Source organism: Anabrus simplex, chromosome 1 (genome assembly GCF_040414725.1).
Source record: "Anabrus simplex isolate iqAnaSimp1 chromosome 1, ASM4041472v1, whole genome shotgun sequence".
Taxonomy (NCBI): Eukaryota; Metazoa; Arthropoda; class Insecta; order Orthoptera; family Tettigoniidae; genus Anabrus; species Anabrus simplex.
This window is the reverse complement of record NC_090265.1, coordinates 605650044-605676149: the sequence shown is the minus strand read 5'-3', so window position 1 is coordinate 605676149 and position 26106 is coordinate 605650044. Positions and strand designations below refer to the sequence as shown.

General features: G+C 38.8%; 1 protein-coding gene across 1 annotated transcript in view; it reads right to left on the bottom strand.

Annotated features, from left to right (window-relative positions):
* Positions 1 to 17855: 17855 nt before the first annotated feature.
* Positions 17856 to 26106, bottom strand: part of mRpL3 (mitochondrial ribosomal protein L3) — a 41351-nt gene continuing 33100 nt past the window's right edge. Inside the window, exon 8 of the mRNA XM_067135655.2 lies at positions 17856 to 18201. Within this exon, the coding sequence (XP_066991756.1) occupies positions 18066 to 18201 (136 nt within the window). The 3' untranslated portion in view covers positions 17856 to 18065. The remainder of the gene's footprint in view (positions 18202 to 26106) is intronic.

The window sequence follows — 26106 nt, the reverse complement described above, 5'->3', positions numbered from 1 at the left end:
AGTAGTTGAAAATCTTGGAACGCGACATCATGACCCGTTGAGAGGGCGTGCTCAGCTATTGCTGATTTGTCTGGCTGGTTGAGAAGGATATTACGTTGGTGTTCCTCGATACGAGTACCAATGGAACCGGCATGTTTGGCCAATGTATACCTTGCCGCAAGTACAGGAGATGATGTGCACCCCAGGGCATATTTTGTATGGCTAGTTACTAAGATTGGTGAAGCCTTTGTAAGGCAGATCCTTCAACGATAATGGGCACCACCTGTTATAAGTATAATGTACCTTTTAAAAAAAACCAAGATCTTGCACGGAGAAACTTTAATTTACAGGTAAATAAAAGAATACATAGTTGTAGAACACTGATACACATAACTATTCAACATACTCACTATTCTTATCCAAGCACTTGTCCCTCTGCACCAAGACATCGATGTTGGCAAGAAATAAATCTGCTTTCAGTCTGAAGCCACGTCATGACGTTCAATTGCTTACCATTCTTGCGCTTCGTCAACGATCCGAAGAGATGGAAATCACTGGAGGCCTGGTCGGATGGTCATCCCTCAGCCCAGCTCGACAAGGTTTGCCTCTTTCTAGGCGAGATAAAGATAATAGAGATGTATTAGTGTCTTTCTTTTTTTGGGGGGGGGGGGTGCCATGAGGCTCCGCCTCGCCTCACAGCCCGTGGTGACCTACCTGTTTGGACAAATGACCGACAAGCGAGTACTAAAGCAGGAACATAGCCTAGTACAAGAGTACAGAATAACTTGAGGTGCAAAGGCTAGTCTTCTGCCACCTACTTCCTCCCCTCCGTAAAGGAGAAGTTATGAGAAACCTTCCTAAACCCATCAGGCAATCCCATATCTCCTTTCGGCATTGGTTATCCTGTCGCGGTCATACCAAGTCATCCCCGGCGCTAGACCACTGCCGATCAAGAGCCACTGTCATCCCCGGTCCATGGCCGCCTGCAAGGCTTTCAAGGTAGCAAATTGAGAAGTGAGAGAAGTTAATACAACAAAACAGAAATTTTGACGCGCGGTCGAGAGAGAAGAGAGAATAAATAAATAAAAAGTAGTCTTGCAAACGACCATGCGGATGGCCAGTAATGCGAAAGCTCTTCCCAAAGGAGCCACTTCGCATACCCCTTTCAAATTAGGATATTATTGCAGCCACCACGTATAACATTAAGGACGGACCGCATAGAGAATGTGGTGGCGCACCATTGTTGTCACAGCGGGGGTGGTGAATATTGTTTTAAGAGGATGTGCAACTGGGCAATCATCCTCTAATAATCAGAGGGGGAAAAATAGAATGGATCCATCAATTAGAAAATGAAGATATCGGCCAAAGAAAAACAAGGGCCACGACGGACGTGAAAATGAAAGACCCGATAGACCCTGTGACCTAATACCCTTCGGGGTCTGAAATGAATAAGAGTTGATCAAATGAGATCGGGTAGAACAGATGGAAGTGGGGAGCCTGGCACAAGCAATGCCAGGCCTCAGCTTAAGGCCCCGTGGTCGTCAATCCACGCCCCTTTTAGTCGCCTCTTATGACAGACAGAAGATATGGTGGTTGTTATGTTACTGCCCCCACCAACAAGGCAAATTAAAGCATTAAACCTAATTACCAGGGGTTTCTAGAGTATATTAAAGCTCCCACAAACTTTACGTCTGATAGAGGAGAAATAACTGACATGGCGAGCTTCACATCTCGACAAGCATTCAGCTCTTGTCTTCTGGAGGTAATTCCCCGTAATATTAACGTGGTTACAACTGGTTGTTTGACTAGAAACTAACGAATTCAGGGCAAAGTATATTGGGGTAATCATATTAATGCGGTTGTTAAGAAAGTTTACAGATCTCTTGACATGGTTATGAAAGTATTTAGTGGTTGTAGAAGGATGTAAAAAAGAGGGCGTATACGTCTCTGGTAAGACCGCAGTTAGGTATGGTTCCAGTGCATGGGATTCTCACTAGGACTACTTGATACGTGAACTGGAAATAATTGAAAGGAAAGCAGCAAATTTTGGGCTGGAAAGACTTGGAAGTACGGAGATGAGATGCTCGACTACGTGGTATGTTTCGAGCTATCAGTGGAGAGTTTGCCTGGAATGATATAAGTAGACGAATAAGCTTGAGTGGTGTTTTTAAAAGTAGGAAAGAAGTATGAAGATAAAGTTGGAATTGAAGAGGAAAAATTGGATCAAATATTCGTTTATAGGAAGAGGAGTTAGGGATTGGAATAATTTACCAAGGGAGATGTTAAATGCTTTTCCAAATTCTTTGCAATTATTTAAGAAAATTTCTTTGAAATCATTTAGGAAAAGGCTAGGAAAACAACAGTTAGGGAATCTGCCACCTGGGCGACTGCCCTAAATGCAGATCAGTATTGACTGGTTGATTGATTGATTGATTGATTGATTGATTGATTGATTGATTGATTGATTGAAGGTAAACAACAGATAGGGAATGTGTCACCTGGACGACTACCGGTACCCTAAATTCAGATCATGGTTGATTGATTGACAGGCAGGAGATATCGTGGGTGTTATTCTACTGCCTTCACTCAGGAGATCGATCGATCGATCGATTGATTGATTGATTGATTGATTGATTGATTGATTGATTGATTGATTGATTGATATACTCCTGTACGCTATTACAGACACTTGCACGTAATGTTTTCTCGCTATACAGAAACGCATAGAATTGTTAATATCAACTCGCTCGCTCGTCTTCAAAGCGGAGGAAAATCTAGGAGTGCAAATTTTTTCCCCATCCTGCTCTCTCTGCGTGTCATTTTTCTTTTTACTATTTGCTTTATGTCGCACCGACACAGATAGGGCTAGGAGGGGGAAGGAAGCGGCTGTGGCCTTAAGAAAAGTACAGCTCTAGCATTTGCCTGGTATGAAAGTGGGAAACCACATTCAGTGTTGCCAACAGTGAGGTTCGAACCCACTATCTCCCGAATGCAGGTTCACATCTGCTCGACCCTAACCGCACAGCCAACTCACTCGGTTTTCTTGTAATTATGTCGAGGATTGACAGCTTCGATATCGTCGTAACATTATTGAGTGTTGTTAGTATGTTCATTGTTTAATTATTTCGACTTTCCCCAACTGGAGATTGCCCCTGAGGACACAGTATACAAAAAGACAAGATGGATATATATTAAAATGAATTATTGTGAGTTGGTTAGCACATTTGACATACTGTACGTTGTTACATTAAAAAGTTTGGGAGATATGATTCTTTAGGATTTGGATGGAATATTTCAAGGCAGTCACTGCAATTTCTTTTATTAGGCTAATGCCTGATTGAGGTTAAATGATTTCACGAACTGGACGAAAAAGAGAGGAATGGTTCCTCTAGCGCCAACCATTAATCCTATGACTTCGATATCATCCAGCTGGAATTCTTGTTGATAGTTTGGGATGGTTGTTTCAGATGTTGTTTTCTTTCTTTCCTCATGTACCTCATTGGGTTTGTGTTTCGGATGTTTCGAATCTGATCGTCACATCTATAGAGGCTATCATGTCAATTCGACGGGTGAACCTGAGTGCCTTAACGTTTGAGCAATTCGTAGTAAGTTTATTTGTGTGTAACTTTTTCTTACGTTATTTTTATAAGTGCGGGATAATATTACAATCAACTCTCGATTAACCGGAATAATGCAGCGGTAAGGCTTCCCGGATAAGTAAAATCGCGGTTAACTCGCAAAAAGTTAAAAATAGAAGAGGCATACTGAAAGTACAATTCACGCAGGTCATAATTGTCATCTTTTCTTTAGATGCTTTATACCCTAGTGCACAACCCTCCTGTTTGAAAGCAAAAGTACGGGTTGGTAGGCATTTCCAATATAGGCCAGACTCATCCGCATTGTAAATTTGTTCTGGGAACAAACCCTCAGCCAGAACAAATTTTTCAAAATCCGAATTGACGTGTTGAGCAGCTTCTGTATTTCCACTTAAAACTCACCTTCTACACTGACATCACGTACGCCATGCCGCTGTTTATAGCGTGTAAACCATCCAGATGACCCATCAAAATCACCCTCCGTCCCAAGAGCTTCGAAGAAAAACTTCGCTTTAGCCATAGAGATCGGTCCGGATAATGGAGTCCATTGAGCTCGCTGCTGTGAAAACAATTCCACCATGCATTGATCAAGCTCTTCAAACGTAGATGTTTTATGTAGTTTTTCGGTTTGCCATACCACTGTTTGCATCGGACGAACAAGCAAATGATAGAAGTTTGTGTTTGTTGCGTAAAATATCCCGCACGGTAGAATCACCAACGTTACATTGGACACACACCAGTCGCGGCCGGTGACACACCAGCTACCAATAACTTCAAGGTCGCACCACCCCTGCTACTATTACGATTCGGCAATATTATCCCGACCCTTTGTAATTCTGCATTACTGTAACTCCTAACACCTGTGCATTTTTAGTGTTTTTGATATCGCTGTTAAGCCACAACGCGGTTGATCCGATTACGGTAAATCGAGAGTTGAGTGTACATTACTTTCTTCGTTAACCCCAGCGCTTTCTTTTCGTGTGTCATAAATATAGTCATAGCCCCTAAAGTTATGTAAGAGCTTGTATGTAATAAGGGGCGTAATGTTAGGGCCTGCAATGCAAGCGGGCCCGGGCCTTCAAGGGACCCCGCAGACTCCTCACAAATAAATAATATATTAATGTCACTCTGTCCGACTCGTTGGCTGAATGGTCAGCGTACTGGCCTTCGGTTCAGAGGGTCATGGGTTCGATTCCCGGCCGGGTCGGGGATTTTAACCTTCATTGGTTAATTCCAATGGCTCGGGGGCTGGGTGTTTGTACTGTCCCCAACATCCCTGTATCTCACACACCACACATAACACTATCCTCCACCACAATGACATGCAGTTACCTACACATGGCGGATGCCGCCCACCCTCATCGGAGGTTCTGCCTTACAAGGGCTGTACCCGGCTAGAAATAGCCACACGAAATTATTTAAAAAATGTCACTCTGCATAGAAATGATCAGGGCGGTTCTGTAGAAGCAGTTGAATTTTTAAACATTTGTACAATCGCGATCACAAGAATTCCGAGTGGAAAAGGAAACAGGTAATGGTTGGGGGAAGATTTTGGCCAACCCTGAGGATGAAGGAGAAGTAACCAAGGCTACGTCACATGTGTTCGTCTTCCAGGAGGTGTGGCTTGCGACACTGCACACTCAGAGGTCACTCCCAACTCCATTTTTTCGCGAACTGATTAAGACAGGGTGCGAAATCGCGCGGGGGGAGGGGGGATTTCCTTTCCCCCACCGACGATTTTATCTCAAAGGTTACCCCCACTAAAATTACCCGGGGGGATTCTTTCATTAAAAAATTATGAGGAAAATGTAGAACACATATAATTTATGACTGTAATGATTTTTATTGTACATATTTTTATGAGAACATCAGCAATAATTCAAGTGACTGCTTGACCTTCAGCAATAAAACAACGCACCAGTGGCATTCCGGACCTGCAACCTTTTATTCATGTTTCACTCTGACAAGTCCATCTGAAACCCGGGAAAAAATACAAATTACTTGAAGCGCTCCTCCTTTGTCATTTCTCTAAGTAGCTCGAGCTTACACCTCTCCTGTACTTCTTGGAGAGGATGTGTTTTCGATAAGTAGCCAATAGTGTACAAACCGACACATTTTTTCAGTCAAAACTTAGCCCTGATAGAGGAAGGTTTCACTAATAAAGCAATAAATCAGGACAAATTGAGCCTTGTCTGGACTTTTGTAAGAAAGCGGCAGTCTCTCAAAACTTCTCAGCTGATTGGAATAATGTTCTAATATTTATCATTCTCGTTATAACAACAAAATTCAAACAAAAAGATCTACAATTTACATTTGTCTGAGGGGAGAGGGTAATTAAATTACAGGAGAAACTTAACCCCCCCTGCGAAATACTGTCTAAAATAAACACTAGTAGTTAAGCCCTATGTCCCTTCACCCCCCCACCATTTATTTCTGATTTTGCACCCTGGATTAAGATGTTTCTATTGTTCAACATTTTGGCTATACAATCAAGGAAAACAATTAACTGTAATTTCATTGCGATGAAGTGTGCACGATGTAATCCCACCCCAATATATGGCATTTAATTGTTTGATCAGCACTGACAATAACTTCATAGGAACGGTTTTCCAAACGCCCTTGTGTCTCTGATAATCATAATCATTTAATGCCAGGTTATTTTTACTTTGGTTTTTGAGGATAACAATTATTATTATTAGTAGTAGTATTTAACAGGGCCTATATTTACAAAAATAAGGGTCATTCTTTCTTAGAGTGGTTAAGCGGGATATCATTTGATAATGAAGTCATAGTCGAGACCGCTAACATTTCAGCCAGACTTCGCACACGAGAATTACAAGGAAACTGGAGAATTTGACCCTCAATGAGTTCACATACAGATTACGTCTATTGCCTTGAAGGAGCCGTGTGGTTCTTCCCTTCATTGTCGAGCCAGTGGGACGTGTGGGCAGGTGGGGAAGCATGTACCTTCCCATCCGCGTGTGTTTTGTTCATGCTAGATATCCTCATACTTCGTTCCCCTCTCCGCCTCACTCTTCAGATGTGCGCATGTGTTAACGCATCTAAAGGTTGTGATCAATGAGAGAAAGTGTGTAAGCAGGTACTGGGTGGTTCTGAGGGCTGTACTGATTTCTTGCCTGAAATGAATATTTTTGGCCACAAGGTACTAAAGATTTCGAGTGTACTGAACCCTTGGCTTACCAATTCCATCGTTGGTCGGCCACAGCTGCTACAGCAGAGCAATATTGAACTCTTAAATCTTGGGGTCGTTGCGGAAATGCTTCGGTCACGATCTTAACCAAACGATGGGGTTCAGAAGAGAGCCTAACTACTTGAAATGAGGAGCAAATATGTGCTTACCAACTTTTATTAAATTCTTAATGGCACAAAAAATATGCATATAAAAATTAATTATTAAATATTTCAAACGCAGTCACATTGCATAGCGTTAATTCATTTATTATAATATCGAAGAATTTTCTTCGGAGAAAATAGGAATCTCATAAATTAGTGGACGGCGAAACTGAAAATAAAAGGTGAATGGAAAACCTGAAAAATCGGGCACCTATTGATAACTGAGAATTAATCCACACGATCCGTGGGAAATCTGACCTTCAGCATGTAGAACGCCTGATTTACTCTTAATTAAGGTTATCCACCAGTCGAATACGGAACACCCGCCGAATGGACCTTTAATCGAACCAAATTGACTATCAGTTGCTTTGGATAGGTTGCGAAATATTATTGGAAAGCATGGTGTTCACTACGAGTTGACAGCAGCATTCACAATTGAAACAAAATTCCACCATGTATTTGTCATTTCATGATACCCTTAAGTTATAAAATAATCCCGATGGTAAACGTGCATCACCCCAAACAGCTGTTCAGAAGGAACCAACAACAACACGATCCGCGAGGATCTTACGTTACGTCGTTCTGAAGGAACAAAACTGCGAAATGCAGGAAACACTTATTCATCACGCATTTAGAAGAAATGCCAAACACTGAAGTTAACAAAAAGTGGTAAATCACTTAAAAAATATTATTATCAAACCGATCTTCAGGTTATAAATGGTTACGTTACGCTTAATAAAATTACAAGTCCACATGGTAAAATAAAACAAAATTACAGAATTCTTTGCTACTTAACAATGACTGACATCACAGATCCACCTACTTATTGTTTGTCCCAACACACTACCTACAAAGTTATCAATTGATCGAACTCAACTACGTATAAAAATGAAAGAACGACAAAGATTGAAAATAAAATATATTACCGGCTGACGAATCGAATCCGCATTCGTAACTCAAGTCTCACACACATACGCTGAGTGTCAACATGCACACTATCAAAGCGAAACGGGCGTCAGAACGACAAACAATTAAGTCCGTAAAATAAAATAAAATACTGAAGTTAATTAAACTCAAACTCGCATGGCAAACTGCAGTAAATATTCAATCACCGCTAGCTCAGTATCCAATATTGGACAACCCTCATATGCCGATAGTGGTTCCAGAACCTTAAGTAAACCCCTTCCAGCTGTTGAGGGCTGCACACAAGCTTGGCCTCGTTATTACCGAGCTAACCCTCTTCACATTGCGTATACTACTGCAGACATTATCTTCGATCAGGTCACTTCGCAAAAACATCTAATCTAAGACTTGAGTATATACAGCTGACATCCCAGACCTATCATCGGGCCTACTGAACGTCTGTACACCATAACACTAACCTCTATGTACACATACCTTCCTAATTCTATCGTTGAGCGTGAACTAGGACGTCTCATCATCAGTATACTCCTAGGATAACATGTGACGTACTAAATCTATTGTCGAGCGGAAACTGGGTCGTATACGCTTCCCCTAGCATATCAGGCGAAATCGTAATTTCAAACAAATCCTCAAATATTTCGGCTGTAAATCTGGTCGAAACTAATAACAAACAACGAAACAACTCTTGCCACACAACGAACGCAAGTCGAAAAATGCAGTAAGTCCCTATCTTGTTACTAAACGTGAAATTGAAAATAAATATCGCGTGGCGAACAATCCACAACTCAAACACGATCTCAGCATGCGAAATTAAGTTTAGGAAAGAATAATGACTTCCAACACACGTCTGACACTATTTGACTATCGCCCAACAATAATCACCACCACCAAAGAAATCCACACAGCAGTTTTAGGATGAAGCCCTCAAATCGCCTACCGACATTTTTCCAAATATTCACATCGATGACTATCCAGTGAAACGAAATTCAATAAATTTACACATCCAAACATATTACTTTAAAAACGTCCAATATCTCATCCCACAATGTTTCCGATTTAATGATAAATTATCGCCTTGTAATTTATGAACTTTACTGATTGGAAACTTGTCTACAGTCAAATAACACCAACCATGTATTCAAAATGCTCTTCTATCCTCGAGGTCATATTATTCTAACTTTCATTAGACTGACTTTACGTAACTAGTCACTTGATTTTTACTACTAAGATTTACAATCTTCACCAGAATCGTTTTTCACTTGGGATCTTACTTGAAATTTACTGTGCTTCACACAGTAATTCTCGAACCAACCTTCTCCAGGTCTAATCTTTTGGATTGTTAGCGGAATATATTACAGCTTGCCACATAAATCTCACATTTAATATACACCCTGTCTCAAAAATTCTTCCTCGGCAAATGTAGCCTGTCTCAAAAATTCATTCTCATCGCCTTCTCAGGGCGGTAATATATGAAATATCCAGGCTCCCTTTGCCTTCAACATTTCTGCAACTCTTATCTCCACTTATATACATTCTTCGCTCTCAATCCATTTCTTATATTTCAAGATCCTCTCGTGACAAACAACTTTTATAAAAAATATACCTTTTTTATTTTACTGTTACTACAACTTTCGGACCTCGAGAATACAACAACACACCGTGATTTTCCATATCATCGACATACACGATGTCACAAAATTTTTATTTCCCATGAATAAAACATAACTTTATCTGATTTCACTGGAATTTTCTAGACACCCGCAAACCTTGTAGAACATACTTGTTAAATCCACTTTTTAACATAGGAAAATTTTATCCCGCGGTAGACATTATTATTATTATTATTTCGACAAAAAGTTTCAAACGATATTCGAAATTAAGACATTCGCCACGACTACGTTATCATTATCACCTTCCTAATTTTCCTCACTTCGGACAATATCTCAAAGAATATTAACACAATATTTAAACGACGCATTTTATAGTTTCTTGATGTGAATTTTACAACACTAAAGATTTTCACACGCTGACCAGAAATATAATACTTTCGCCCGATCATTACAAAATATCAACCCAACACAAGCAATGAAAATTGGTAGGGACAAACAATAATCTAACTACAACATTGATACAAAATATTCACAGACCTGCGATCGTAGCCATCGTCCTGGATTCTGGCTGCATCAGCCAGCAAACCTCGTTTATTTTAGCCTCCCATGGCTATCTGGGATTTCTTCTTATATTTACACAGGTAACTTAAATTACACAACACTCTATAACGCACTTTCAAAACGTTTACCAGGCGACGAGCATTCTTCTCAAATGATAACGTCCACTGCGTTCGCAAGACTGTCTCCTTCTTGCCCGACTACGGCCAGGTGTTCCAACAGATAAGAAACCAGACACAGTAACTAACTTCAAACTCCTCTTTAGCAGACCCACACTGAACACCGAGAGAAATTCAATTACTTCTAAACCTTCAAAGTTTCCATTAGCGGCTGCTCAGACAATTTCTATCATCTTCCGCTTCTAACAGTATATTTGAACCATAGACACGAACATGTAATAAGTTATTTGGAGACCAAATTTTTACACTTTTCTGCTGACGAGTGACGCGGACTCCGCCACTCCAGTAACCAAACAGAGACTGTCAAATATACGGAGGGAGATTTCTTTTATACTCTATGGGATGACGCCACTCCATGAAGCTTGGTTGTGTAATATGCTAATTCCGCATCCAACAGACCGATTTTCCTGAAATTTGTTCCATAACTTCGGACAGACTTACGATTTATTTCGGTGTTAATGTTATAATTTTCCCATACTCGCAACAGGCGAAATAAATTATTTCTGCCCGGGCGTTTCGCGGATTTTCTTCATCCCTCGACCTTGGCACGTGTCGCTAGTCCGCGGGTCGGTCTCTAGGCTTAAATGTATTTATATTTACCCTGTGGATTCTGTCTTCACGTAGGGTTTAAGAATAAGTTAGATTCTTTATTTGTGGATTTACTGTGTTGTTAAAATCTCTCGTTACGAAGAATTCCTTGAATTTAAAAAATTGTTGAATATTCAAAGTCCACCGAAGTGTCCCGGCGTTTCACGAGCTTGCGGTCGGCTCGACACGGGGAGCTCGTTCCCACGAGACAGCCAGACGCATGAAATACAAACATGGCCACTCTCAAACAAGTAACTTTTATTTGAAATAAATATTGGAAAAAAAATTCTCTTCGTAGAATTATGGGTTCAGTATGTTGAGAAAATACCACTTGGTTGCACCTAATAGCAGTTTGCTGTCCCGAGTGTAACACAGCACAGATGTAAACAATACTTGCTTGCCCTTAATAACTCTGGCAACACCGCGAGACGCTCCTCACAAAAGACCTGCACCATATTATTGAAAAATAATTACAGCAATGAAAATTGATACCAAAATATCATATATTAGTTATTGTATTATGCACAAATTTTGCTGAACATTTATTGAACAGCAATGTAATAATTTAATTTCTTTTTTGTTGTATTGGCTTTACGTCGCACTGACACAGATAGGTCTTATGGCGGCGATGGGACAGGAAAAGGCTAGGACTGGGAAGGAAGTGGCCATGGCCTTAATTAAGGTACAGCATTTGCATTTGCCTGGTGTGAAAATGGGAAACCAAGGAAAACCATCTTTAGGGCTGTCGACAGTGGGGTTCGAACCCACTATCTCCCGAATACTGGATACTGGCTGCACTTACGCGACTGCAGCTATCGAGCTCGGTAATAATAACAATTTAATTTCGTGTGGCTGTTTCTAACTGGGTGAGCCCTTGTAAAGCAGACCCTCCAATGAGGGTGGGCGACATCTGCCATGTGTAGATAACTGCATGTTATTGTGATGGAGGATAGTGTTATGTGTGGTGTGTGAGTTGTAGGGATGTTGGGGGCAATACAAACGCCCATCTTCTGAGCCATCATACAAATAATTTCAGTAATATAGATCCCTTTTGCGGCGCTCACAAGTAACCGATCGTGACAAGTGAGCATTCAAAAGAAAGAGAATAGACATTAGCAGTTATGAATTACATTCTCATTTCATAAATATCAATAATTTCTTTAAAAAAATTAGTTTAAAAAAATTGTGCAAAGTGTACGATTTGCAAATACTGTTGCTGTAGGAAAATACGTACCATCGTCGCTTCGCTGACCACTTCACATTTTGGCCACTGGGACGCCCGTTTCATGTCATTATAATATGCTGTAATTATCAAATATGAAAAGAATTATAGTAAATCCAAAAGTTACTTCTGGAACATTCGTCAGTATAACAATGCTTTTGCCTTTGCTTCCATTCAAGTGGATACAATAAATGTTAAAATTTCAAAGATTTCATTAAGTGGTAAGTAGACTGTCTAATATTCTACCGATTTGTGTATTCCTTAGTTCATCAGTAGTTCACCAGGGGGCTACTCCACCACATACTTTATGAACTTGCAAGATTTCTCGCACGGGTCCCCTAGTTGGAATTAATCAATATAGGTTAAAATCGCCGACCCAGTCGGGAATTGAACCTGGGACCCTCTGAACCAAAGGCCAGTACACTGACCATTCAGCTAACGAGTCGGACATTGGACAGCAATGTATAATGCCAATAAGAAGTTGTCAATGTCAACTAAGTTTCGAATGAGCTCTAGGCTTATCAATTGTGCAGTTTGATATTTTTCAAACTTTATTTGAACAGCTTTTATTTAAATCTGTTAATTTTTGGTAGTCAAATAAATTATTATAACCGAGACTTCAGTATCAGTTACACAGTATAGTTTTGTAGTTACTGAAAAATGAAACCAATTTAAAGTTAAGTTGGAACATCTAAGTGGCTCATGGTTGGCAGTTCAGTCGTTAAATTACGGAGGCAATGAAATAAAAACTCATTAAACATTATCTTTTAATAAATCTTAAGATAAAGAATTATCCCTTGTTCATATAACTTGATAATACTGTATATTGCATTACTTCCACTTGCATATAGCAACAGTTTATTGTACCGAATGAAAGATAGCACAGCTTGCTCTTGCTATCTATTTACATTATTCATAGGATTTTACATTTTATTTGAGGGTTTCCGAATTGTATCTTGGCAGGCTGGCCCTTATCACATTCATTACGCCCCTGGATGTAATCAATTACTTACACTCGCGAGTGATCCATTCAGCTAATGTGGCTGCCATTTGTTGATATTGCACGGCAAGAAAGTTAATCGTCATTTGTTTTAAACGTCAAGTAAAGAAACTCCCTCACTTGTACTTTTCCTCTGTTAAGAGGCGGCCGGACCTGGAACGGCCCGCCACCAGCTCAGTAGTTGTTGTAACATGGGTCAAAAGTTTGTAAGAGTTTTTATAAGGAAACAGAACAAGGTAAAATTATTTTGTTTTTATAGCACACGGTAGTCTGTGATACACTTTTCATTAGTGTAAAAGCATTTTGAAAAGAAATGCAAATATAGTTATAAAGTGGTAGTTAAAAAACGAATCTCCATATAAAATTGAGCTCTGAACCACGGTTTTCCTAAACTTGCTTTAAGTCAAGATGGTGTTCAAATTAGAAGCAAACTATACCGTAGTGAAGTTTATATTTTTCTCTAATGGGCTACTTTAACATACTTTAAAATTAGGGATTCTTTATATATTTAATCGTGATTTTAATAAAGCTCTGCTTATTGACTTACGAGTGTCGGCCTAATTCTAATGCTGGTAGTTCAGCCAGTTTCCGTCAGATGCCGCAGCGTCACAAAGTCTTGTCCTTGAAGAGGGATGATGACAGATTAGCTCTTACCCATGCAGGGATGTGGTGAGTGAGATCTTCAGCGGCTATCAGTCGCTTCCTCACCCTTGCTTCATAACAAGCGGCAGTGGACACGCTGACAATACTTTGTTACTCGCTAGCTGTGGTATGACCTATCAATAGCACATTATATTTTGTCGTGTTTTAATTTACCGTGGTACTATGATTAGTGGATTTTTTAATCCACTGTCGGCAGCCCTGAAGATGGTTTTCCGTGGTTTCCAGTTTTCACACCAGGCAAATGGTGGGGTTGTACGTTAATTAAGGCTGCAGCCGCTTCCTTCCAACTCCTAGGCCTTTCTTATCCCATCGTTGCCATAAGACCGACGTAAAACCACTAGCAAAAAAAATTAACATTCATCGACATTATTCTTATAAAACGCCGAAGAATATGACAAATATGTTGGTGAAGAACACCATGAAATTACGAATGAACTTAAAACAGCTGCCTTATCTGAGGCAGGTGTTATCCGACTTTATTGAATTTTCTTTGTTATGATAGTGACGCAAGGATGCTTACTATTCAAACTAAGACAATTAACTTATTTTTATTGGTAATAGTAGGTTGGAGGTGATTCGTCAGTTCGAATAAGCTACAACATATCTCACTAAAAGAATGGCTAAATTACGTAACGTTACAGAAAGATATGCAGTAATGGTTGAGAATCCACATTCTGAATAGGTATACAAAACCGTCGTTTACAATCCTTGTATTTCTTGGAAATGGGGTTTGCCAACATAACTAGAATAACTCACATGTCAGATAGGTCGTTCCGGAGAGCAGCGCTGCTATTGGGTAAAGCGCCTGACGTCACCGAGAGCGAGAATGAAGTGGTTTTTTTTTTTAGCTTAGTAGTACTCTAATTACACTCCACTCAAGTCATGAAATACAGAACTAATGGATCTTTAGATGCTGTAACATTTATTATTTAAAACATACGACTTCAAATCCGTCTTTCTAAAGACAAAGAGACTCTCACAACGGCTTGAAGGATGGAACGCAGGCCTTCTGCCCCTTGGCAGGTTCGATCCTGACTCAGTGCGGTGGTATTGGAAGGTGTTCAAATATGTCAGCCTTGTGTCGACATGTTAACGAACTCTTGCGGGACAACATTCCGGCACCTCTGCGTCTCCGAAAACATGTTATTTGATCGAATCCAAATGTTAACACAATATACGATGGGATGTTTTATACATTGTTTATATATTTCAGAACTGTTTGTATCTAAGCAAAAAAAAAAAAAAAAAAACCCCTGTTATAAATTTGTAAGGCTTTTTTTTTTTTTACTCAGGCTTGTTGGAAAATTTTGTTCTTGGTCGCATTACAATCTTTATCTATATCCAAAGTATCACTGTGCGATTAAAAAAGGGGGAAATGAATTCACTTCTTTTATATCAGTTTGTATTTTCATTGGATAGAATTATATTATGTATCACTGACTGGCCGGTAAAGGGAAAGACATGAGGCGGGGACGGGGTTGATGCACTACTTCATTTCAACATCGGAAACAGTGTCCGGCGTGCTGGCCTTTGGTCACAGGGGTCCCGGGTTTGATTCCCGGCAGCGTCGGGGATTTTAACCATAATTGGTTAATTTCTCTGGCATGGGGGCTGGGTGTATGTGTCATCTCCATAATCATTTCATCCTCATCACGACGCGCAGGTCACCTATGGGAGTCAAATCAAAGGACCTGCATCTGGCGAGCCGAACTTGTCTTTGGACACTCCCGGCACTAAAAGCCATACTCCATTTCATTTATTTTTGTCGGAAACAGTACGTTATTTTGACTGTTGACTGTTTTGCTCAGCACTAACCCATGCTCAATAATTTCCTGGAATGTTTTGCATTCCGTACAAATGTCAACACCATCAGCTCCATGCAAGTACTGTATCATAACTTCCTGGTGACACGACTATGGGACGCTGGAGGGTGAGAGGGGAATCGCTCGCTCGGCCTTGGCCTTTCTCACTGAAATCTGTGCACCCACGATGTAACTATCAGTGGAGTTAGCTGTCAACAGCAACGAGACTAGTGGCGATATTTTGAAATAAAAGGTGGATCTAGACCTGACTCCGGCCGCCTCTTAACGGATTACGGGGGGAAAATTACACCCCCCCCCCACACTTTCTGGAGAAAATATTACATTTTTATTCCATTTTAGCTGACTGAAGCTAGGAATTTAGGAATTATTAAAAAAACAAATTTATACAAGCCCTGTTGTCTTATCAGCTAATTCTTTAATTATTAACAAAATTATTAGCGGAAATATGCACAAAATACCGTTCATACCGGCTAACCGATTTCTACAGCACCACAGCAAGTAGTGGAAACTTTGCATATGCTGCGAGTATGCTGTGAGGAAGGGTATAACAGGGGTATTTTTTTTGGCCAAGGTCGTGGACACTGAGATAAGATTCACCCGCTTGCCGCGTGCATTCGTCAGTCTCTTTAGTGTGTAGTCAAATGCTAAATGATTGTAATTGTATAATCACACCATACTTCTTTTTAATTGTAATACATGTGTAATATTGTACCTTTGATAAAAGTTTCATTGTATAGTATTGAATCAAAATCTTTAAAAACTTAAATTGGTAAACTGTCAACCTTTACCTCTCTGTCAAAATTCGCTCAGAGAGCATCAAAAAGCTTTTTTTTTTCAGTTTTGATTTTTTAATCCACCCCCGGCCTGTCCGCTATATCTCACAGACCTAGGTACTGTTTTTTGCCCCCGCACTTTTAATTCCGCTACTGTGCACAGCCTCGGCTCGCCTTAAATTCTAATGTTGAGATCCCTTCTTTTATCGCAGTCTCAAGTGCATAGAATTGTAGCATTTCATGCATCAACAGTGAGACTACAATTTCTTGTTTTAACAATCCACTCTAAAGCTTTGACTTCTTTGTACTTTCCTCCCGCATTCATCATGAACTGTAGTTGGTCCTTATGATTACGCCATTACCAAATCATTTTAGGCTGTATGTCGAATTCATGAGATACCGTTCTTTTTGCCATTTTTCAATAAAAACTTGATAACTTAATTTAAGAGAGACTGTAAAACTCATTCTGCAATTATCGGTACTCATCTTCTAAGTTTTTATAGTAGGTATCATATAAAGATGCGAGAAGAAAAGTACAGTATGAGCCAAGCCGCTGAAAAAGTAGGTGGCTGATGGGGGGAGAGGGTTATGAAGCAAGCCTGGAGCTAAGGTCCCATTCTAGTGGACTCTAGCCAGGCTGGAGCCAGGGAAGGAATGGATTTTACTATTATTGTCACACCATGTACTTTTAGACAGGCAAAATTGCTGGATTAGCACAACGGCAGTGAGGAATTCATCATTTTCCAAGAAGTTTTTATTTTAACTCTCAAAAAACTCAATGGGGGGGACTATAAGTCCTATAACTGCGTAAATATGATATACTGTATCTCACTGTCCAGTTTAAAACTAGATTTTATTGATGTAAAAAGTGCAAGTTGTATGTGAATAAATACATTTAGGAGGTTACTCTAATTGGAATATTTAATAGTAGGTTTCCCTGTCTCTTCCAATTTGATGATATTATGTCCGATATTAACACAAGTAATACTTTGAAATGATAAATTAAGTCATGTATAAAATGAAGGAATATAAATAGTAGCACATAATAAGACAAACACAATGACAGGTCAATGACAATACTGAACAGATTACAGTATGAAAGATTTTAGAATCTGTAATGAAGGGGTTACTTGAAAATGTAAATATGAGGATGATAGAGAAGAGTAATATAGCTAAGTGTCTGAGATAACCTAGTAAACTAGTTATTAAACTTATGAAAGCGTATGTTTTGAAAACATAAGACAGAAATTTAAATCTCCTATTAACTTTACTAAATTAAATACACTAAATAAGTAAGGAAAACATAAAAACCCTCAAGAGGAGACAGGGCCAAACAAGAAAATCCGGTGTTATTGTGTTTTATGCTAGTATGCATTCCTATTCATATTCCTCTCGTTCTATACACGAGTTGATATATAACATTTATTTCTTTCCATTACGTGAAATGATCATTAAGACGTAACATTATTTCAAGTCATTTAAAGCATGCAATTGCTTAAAAAAAAGGCCACTAAGCTTACTTGATTCAACCTATCAACAATGGTGTTTTTATCAAGGTTTGGACAAAGGTGAGTATTTATCAAACACAAGAAGAAATAAGTTTATTTACAAAATTCAACACTGTACAATACATGAACACTTCCTCGCATTGCATTAATTTGCAACCAATCCAATATTCCCATAAGGAATTGCAAATGTGACATTTAACGGATATTGGTCAGATTATTGCTATGTTTAGGAAGTGTTGATAATTTCTTAAAACTATTTTCTACAATACAGATCTAGTACACTGCCTGTTACTTTTGCTCTTCTTGATACACTATGGAAGGTGCTGCAAAGGAATGCACTGATGGTTCATAAATGTCTTCAGGCAAAGGCTCTTCCAAATCTTCGGGATAAAATGTTGGAAAATAGGGTGCTTCAGTTGGTTTCCTGGAAGTTAATAACAGAAAAACAAATCTTGAGATTCTTTTAAGCTGCTACATGCTTCCTTAGAATAGATTATATAGTAAGATGAGTGAACAATGAATTCTGAATTTTTAAAACTATTAACATGTTGTATAAACCTATGTTTATTTCATCACATAGGACTCTTCTTCTTAAACTGCCGAAGCCATTTTTTGATTGAGGTTTGTGTATGTCATGTGTGTCCTCTCCTAGGTAAGCTAATCTTATTCACTCCTTTTCCTTTCCCAGCTTCATTTGTTACCTGTATCAACAACTTGAATATTTATTGAATCAGAATGACATATGAGCAGAAATCCCATCACAGCCTTAGCCTTTGATACTAGAGAGGTGACAATTAGGTTATTTTAAACTAAACATTTAACATTTTTTTTCCCTGTATATGTGCCTTTTAACTCAAGCAGTCTTTACTTGAAGTTGACTCTACGTGAGGAATTTAGACCAGTTCTATGGCCAAATTCCCTTCCTGATGCTAACCCAATTTGGAAGTATGTATTCAATTATTTTGTGTTCCTGTGGTGGTTGGCAGAGTAGTGTGCTGTAAGTAAATAACATATTCAGTCCCTAAGTCCAGGAAGACAATCAGACCTCAAATACCCAGCCTAGTCATGAATCAAACCTGGGACCTTGTGAACCAAAGGCTGACCATTCCACCAGAGTCAGACATACAAAATTCTGTATATAAATAATACAATTTATGGCCACATTCAATTCAATTTGGAAAAGACTTGCTTTACAACACAAAGAGGAAGGTAGAAGACCTTGAGAAAGGAATTAAGTATATGGTTCAATTAAGTGAAGATGATCACTTCATCTTCACTGTCACTATGTAAATGGTGCAATACATCACCGAGAGCAATAAACAGTCTGCATCTTACACCACAAAGAGCTTAACACCGGTCTGGGTGGCAACATCTCATCAGGGATGCAATGTTAACCCTCTGTACTCTGATTTTTCTTCAATATTGCTAATAATCCAATCTGATTTATTTCAGTACTTTTGTCGGAAAATTACCTAATTTGTAACACAATGGATTTGTCCAAGACCATTGACAAAATACTCTTAATGTGTTAAAATGAATGTGTAATTTAGTCAATAAAAGAGCATTTGAACCATCTTCAAGTCATTTATGATATATACTTCAGCAGGGTATGGTATTTCTTGAAATATTCACCAAGAAGCAATGTTGGCTTTCAGTCATATTTTTATCACTCATTATGACATGCCTCCGTTGGTACCCAAACTCTGTAGCTGCAGCATTACCTCCACCCACTATACCCAAATCACTATTTGAACAAATGTTGTTCATTTCACGATTATTGTCCCCTGTATTACTGGAACCTTTAACTTCACCACCGTTACTAACTACATGTGGAAGAATGAAGAGGTTAGAGTTACCATTGTTCACTGGAACTCTGTTCACAGAATGTTTATAAGAACGAATATCATCACTGTCAGAATCATTGTAATGTAATGTAGATGGGCCTGGTATTCAATGTATTTTGCTTTTTATCGGAACCACATGTAAATTGCTGCTCATTCTCGGACACTTTGTCTTCACTGCTGCTATGTAAATGGTGCAATTCAGCACTGAGAGCAACAGACAGTGATCAGATGAATTCCATTCATTCAAAAACTTGCTTATATCTTATTCCTTTAGTTCCATACTCATACTTACTCCAATTAAAAAATATGTGTAAGAATATAATGCAAGACATGAACTGCACTTCTGTAATATACATTTGAAAACAACATGACAATTGAATGGTGTGCTCAACTGATGGGATAAAACAGTGTGACTGGGAAAGAAAACATCTTTCAAAAGAAAGTAAACCATTGCTATCCAATGTGAACTATATAGCAAGCGTTCAATCATCACCAAATTCACAGGTAAGCCAACAGATGGCAGCATACTTCAGTAAAACACAATATTGACATTGGGGCTGCTGCTATGATGCGTACTGTTGACATAGGAGTGTTGAAGGTGAAGGCAGCAAAGAATAAGGCCACGGTGCTCAGGAATGAGTAGAAATACTGATGATAATTCGTGCACCAGATTTCTCAAGCTACTTTTATCCTTCAAAGCGTATTCTTAAAAAAAAAAAATGATTGGGGATAACTGTATGGGCATAAGAGCTGAGTGACATCATCATTGGCTTCTCACCAAAGTAATTGTCGTTTTTATCCTGCCCCAACGTAACACCGGTACTTAATTGATAATTAATTGGCAATAAAATCAAGGAGTGTTAAGAATAATATCTGGTTATTTATGCATTTAAGTCATAGCATATAATACAAAACTAATGAAATCCATTCATTTATTGTCCTTGTGGTCCAACTTGTGGTCCTTGGTTCATTCATCATTACATAATCTGCCACTGGGTACAACTTGACGATCATCGCTACTGTTATTTTCTACTGAACTATCACAGCTTGCACATCATTACTATAATCACCAATTTGATTGTCAACATTTACAAACAATTCTGAACCTAAATTTGCCACTGTCTACAACGATTAATGTTATTCTGCTTGGTCATGGTTGCTCATTAGTGTTGTATGCCAGCCAGAGAACGGAGAGTACTACTAGCAGTCAGGCATTAACAAATACATACAGGTCTAATACTTGCAGCTTTGGTTTCAGCAATATTCTTAGTACAGGCTCAAGAGATGTCTAAATCATGTTTGCATTATTAAATCCCACTTTGTTAACAAGGCTGGGTGAGCAGTAATAGGAACATGTCAAGTCGACTAAAGCTGACTGCCACAGCAAAAGAGTTAATTGTTATTTTAATGATAACAGCACTGACAATTGACTCAAAACATTTACTGCACAGTTCTGTATGTTATTTGATAAAGTTGATACTAGGGATGGGCTGATACCAGTTTTTCTTGATACTCGATACTTTTCAATACAATTTATCACGTAAATAATATTACATCAGTGTTGGGACTAGTTTCAGCCACTTCGTGGCCATCTTCAGCCAAATAAATTAAACGGATTATGTGATAACTAAAACATATGTAGGCCTACATCAGAAAAAGACAATGTTGCAAGAATAACTATAACATTAAAATACATAAACAAAAATTATGGTTATGACCTTCTTGTCATAATATGATGTCTTTAAGTTGACTTAGGACCTCAGGCAAAGAAGTAAATCTCTATAGTGAAATCAGTATATCTAATGTGTGACGTAGAACAAGCACTGACTGCAGTGCAGTGCTGGTTCCCTATCCACTCCTTTGTTTACATGGCCAGCCTGCTTCCTCCAGCAAGTTTTAGTTCGTCTGTACGATGCACGCAATGAAAATACACGTCAAAGTCACGCAGTACATCTGTGTTTCGTAGTTAAGAAATGTCCGTCTCTGTAGCACAGGCCTACTGCAGCTCTGATGACGTTGCACAAATAGGTGAATAGTTTTGTGTTTGACCCGTGCACTGCAAACACACATCAGTCATGTATATATGTCTGTGTTTTGTAGTTAAGAATGTCTGCCAGTGTAATGATTAGTACAATTAGCTGCAGTTCTCAGGAGCCTGAGTTTGATTCCTGGTACCGTATTACCAGAAATTTACAAATGGCAGGAAGGTTGATTTACGGTAAAAATGGTACATGCAACTCCCTTCCACTGGGGGACTGTCTAAAAAAAGAGCTGCACCACCTTGGGATGAAGAAACGAGTTTACTTTAGTTAAGAAATATTCACGGTTGTTGCTAGGCCTATTAATATAGGCAGGTAAGATCATTAACAAAGTGATCGTTTAATATCTCGTAACTCGGGCCAATATAGTGTTTTTGGGAGAGAAGTAGGTTTTAAAACGTGATAAAAACGATCCAATCACAATTGTTTTATTCACCAACATACCTAACAAATAATAATAATACTGATTTTTTATGTCCCCACTTACTTTCAATGATTTTCGTGACGCCAAACAAAACATACTAGGTTATGCGTTAATAAAAAATAGGAGACAACGAACGTACAAAATTAAACATTATGATAATAAAACGCATTACCGCCACACCTGTAGATATCCATAAAAGCAGAAAACTTTCCTGTTATTTATTTTTATTCTTTCCGTCGTGGAAATTTTGGCACTATCTGGACGACACCATACCTAACTTAAACAATGCAGTCTCTCTTATCTCATTTACAGCTGTTTAGGTAAATCCTGTTGTGATAAATGTAAAGAAGAAGCATGAAATATACTTAAAAATAAGGGTCTGGCTTTCAACAGCCGCAGTTATCAAAAGAATGATTCCAGTCACTATGTATTACATTTGGAAATACAACTCAAAACATACGCTAGTTATCAGCTGGTGGTTTGGCACGCTTTCAACAACACGGCTTTATTCAGGAGTGGCTTCTGCTACACATACACCAGCTGGGAATATCAGAGCCCATCTCCAGAAACCATCTGGGAATAGCTTCACACAGTATGGACTCCATAGTCGGGAACGAAGCTATTTTTAAAAGGTTCGAAAAGACGGGGCCTCGAATGTTCTCGGTCTCGCTTGCAGTGCATGGCTGACGAGATGGCAGTGAAGATGGCATCACTTGGAATTACAACACGCTGGTAGCAGGGAAGTTAGTGGCGCAAGACAATTAAAATGAAAGCAGTGATCAGGTTTTCTGTGTGGTAGGTCTACTGCTCAATCGATAGAGACAAATGACTGGCCAATGAGTAATTTTGTATTGATATTGCATAATATGATAATATGATACCTTTATCCCTTTTCTCTATGGGGTCGAGTATGAAGTGAGACGAATATTCGTAGAGGGCTTTTACGACCGTATGGCCTTCCTGACGTCGACCTCATCAGAGGAATGAATGAGATGAAACAAACGACGTGACATTACTAACTAAAACAGATTATATTTACTTTATATGTAGGCTTAGGAGTCGTGTTCACCATTTATTGACTTCTTACATTTAGAAATACTGCCTAACAATGAAAACAGCCAGTATAACTCAAATACATTCATAGGTTTGCTGAAGAACAGTGTAGAATGTTTACATGTACAATTTATAGTCCAGAAGTCATGTGTTCACTGCACAAAATTTGAGGTTATCGCATATTGGACCCCCCTTTACTTTTTTGACTGTAAAAGTGGGGAAAAAAGGGGTCTAATACGCAAGTAAATACGGTATTTCATTTTCTTCAATGGATTTATACCTTACGTTCATTTCATCCAGCAATGACTGTCAACCGCAATTCTTGATCTACTGTCTGACGGCTTTTCCAATTCAAAAATAACATTGTTCACAATGGGTATCACTTCAGACATTAACACTGAAGATGAACTTACGGCGAATGTTGCTTGATCGAAAATATTTAATGTGTCAATCAGTATATTAACAAGATCCCACTGTGATACTGTAAGATTCACTGGCAAGGAGAGATTAGAGATGCAAAAACTATGGCCCTCTTTCACTGCTGACATTAATTTAATAATTATTATTGCGGAAGTCTTCTTAGCACATGTAGAGTTGAATTCTATCACGTAGGTTCATCCTGAATTAAGCGGTGTAGTGGTAAAGAAAGATGCTTCTGTGTCGCTTTGAGAATCTTTGTGGATTTTGATGAGTGTTTGAAACTCCCAACCAGTTTCCTGCATGACAAAATGAGACTTTCAATATTTTTTGAAGTGAAAAGTCCATGCTTCAAAACAAGTTGGAATGTATGAGCTAAACACGACAGGTGGGTAAAGTTTCCTAACTTCATAGCATTTACAACATTGCAACCGTTATCATGAATCACGATTGTTACTTTATCAATTAAACCCCAAGTTTCTAAATTAAAAAAAAAAAAAAGTTGGCTATATTTTCAACAGTGTGGCTCACTTCCTTAAATGGTATCATTCAATGCATATATGTTTAAGATTATAGTCCAGGTCCACAAAATGAACGGTGAAATGAAATAGAATGAAATGAAATGACATGGCTTTTAGTGCCAGGAGTGTCCAAGGACATGTTCGGCTCGCCAGGTGCAGGTCTTTTGATTTGACGTCCGTAGGCGACATGCGCGTCGTGATGAGGATAAAATGATGATGAAGACGACACATACACCCAGCCCCTGTGCCAGTGAAATTAAGCCAATGATGGTTAAAATTCCCAACCCTGCCAGGAATCGAACCCAGGACCCCTATGACCAAAGGCCAACATGCTAACCATTTAGCCATGGAGCCGGACAAATGAACGGTGACATTGTACGCATTTTGGTGCTATTTTCTTACTCTTCTTTCAACTTCTTCATAAATTTCTTGAATTATTTGATTAAAGCTTTGCTTTAGAAAAGGCATAGTATATCTAGGTTCAAGATACTTAACTCCTTAAATCCTTCATCCTCAACAGTGATGAATGTTTGGTTATCTTTGTATACCATTGTAGCGTTTTTTCTGGTCATTATCTTCGACCATCACCTGATTTAAATGCAGATTTCTTGTCCGTGAATGATTGAAGTGTAGGTTGAGACTGTTGAGAGAATGATGGTGATGATGATGCCGATGTCGTCGATGACTGTGAAAGAAGATTCACAGGCTCATCTACTATTTCTTCTTCAGAAGCTGAATTTTCACTTTGGCAGAATTTTTTATTAAGATGTCCTTAAAAAGCAATTTTGTGCACTGATGTGACATGATTTTTTAGGTTACTAGTGTTGTGAGAATTTCCACCATGCAAAAAAAAATCTTTTTACAAATGCGACAAATAGCACGATCATCACAATGGGGGTCTATTTGAAAATACAGTTGAACCTGACTTATACGTATATCAAGGGGAAGAGAAAAAACTACTTGTAACTCAGAATTACTTAGAAATCAGACTTACACAATACATTACATATTTACTGAAAAACCAATGGAATAGACCTACATGTGTAAATCTTCTCAAATAATAAATACATTAAGACAGAAAATATTATTTTGAACTTGGTCCAGCCTTAAAGAAATCAGATAGTCTGGCTTGTTTCACTTTTCTTGCATTAAGAGTATGAACCTCCTTTTGCAAACTTAGTAATGGATTCAAAGCATTTTTACTACAACTTTTCGCACCGATGTAACGCCTACACACATCGATTGTTCTTAACACTTCACTCAGTTCAGGTGTTTCAAGATTCAAGTCGTTATCTCCATCTCCATCACCGTCACTATCGCTTGTAGCTGGTCCATCACCACCCCATTGTTGGCATACGTCAGCAATAATCTCTTCATCGGGTTGTTCTCCACATACAGCCAGATTATCATCGAAATGCACTAAGTATCAAATTCTACACCCTCCGGTAGGGTTAGCTCATTGCCATACAAAACTTTGTCCCCATAATCATCATTAAAGGCAGCCCCTTCTAGTAAGACACCAACTTTGTGGAAACAGTTGCTGATTGTGGAGGATGACACCTGCTTCCAGGCAGCCGAAATAAAATCCATGGCTTGTAGCAAATTAATGGAGAGAGGCTAATTTCCTGCATCACTCAGTGTTATTAAATGTTAAACCAGCATTTTTCTACAATGCACTTTGAAATTTGCAATGATGCCCAAATCAAGCGGTTGTAGAACACTCGTACAGTTAAGAGAGAAAAATTCCGCTTGGATATTCTCCAAAACGATTTGAGGTGGATGTGCTGCACATCGATCCATATGAAGACAGATCTTCTTCTGTTTCTTTTTCAATTTAATGTCCAGTTTTTTAAACCACTGTTCCATTAGAAGCGTAGTCATCCAAGAATTTCTGTTGGATTCATATTCCGTAGGTTTTGTTTTCACACCCTTAAAACACCTCGGATTCTTTGATTTTCCTATCACAAGTGGAGGAAGTTTGTCAGATCCATCTGCATTGGTGGTGAGAAATACTGTTACACTAATTTTACT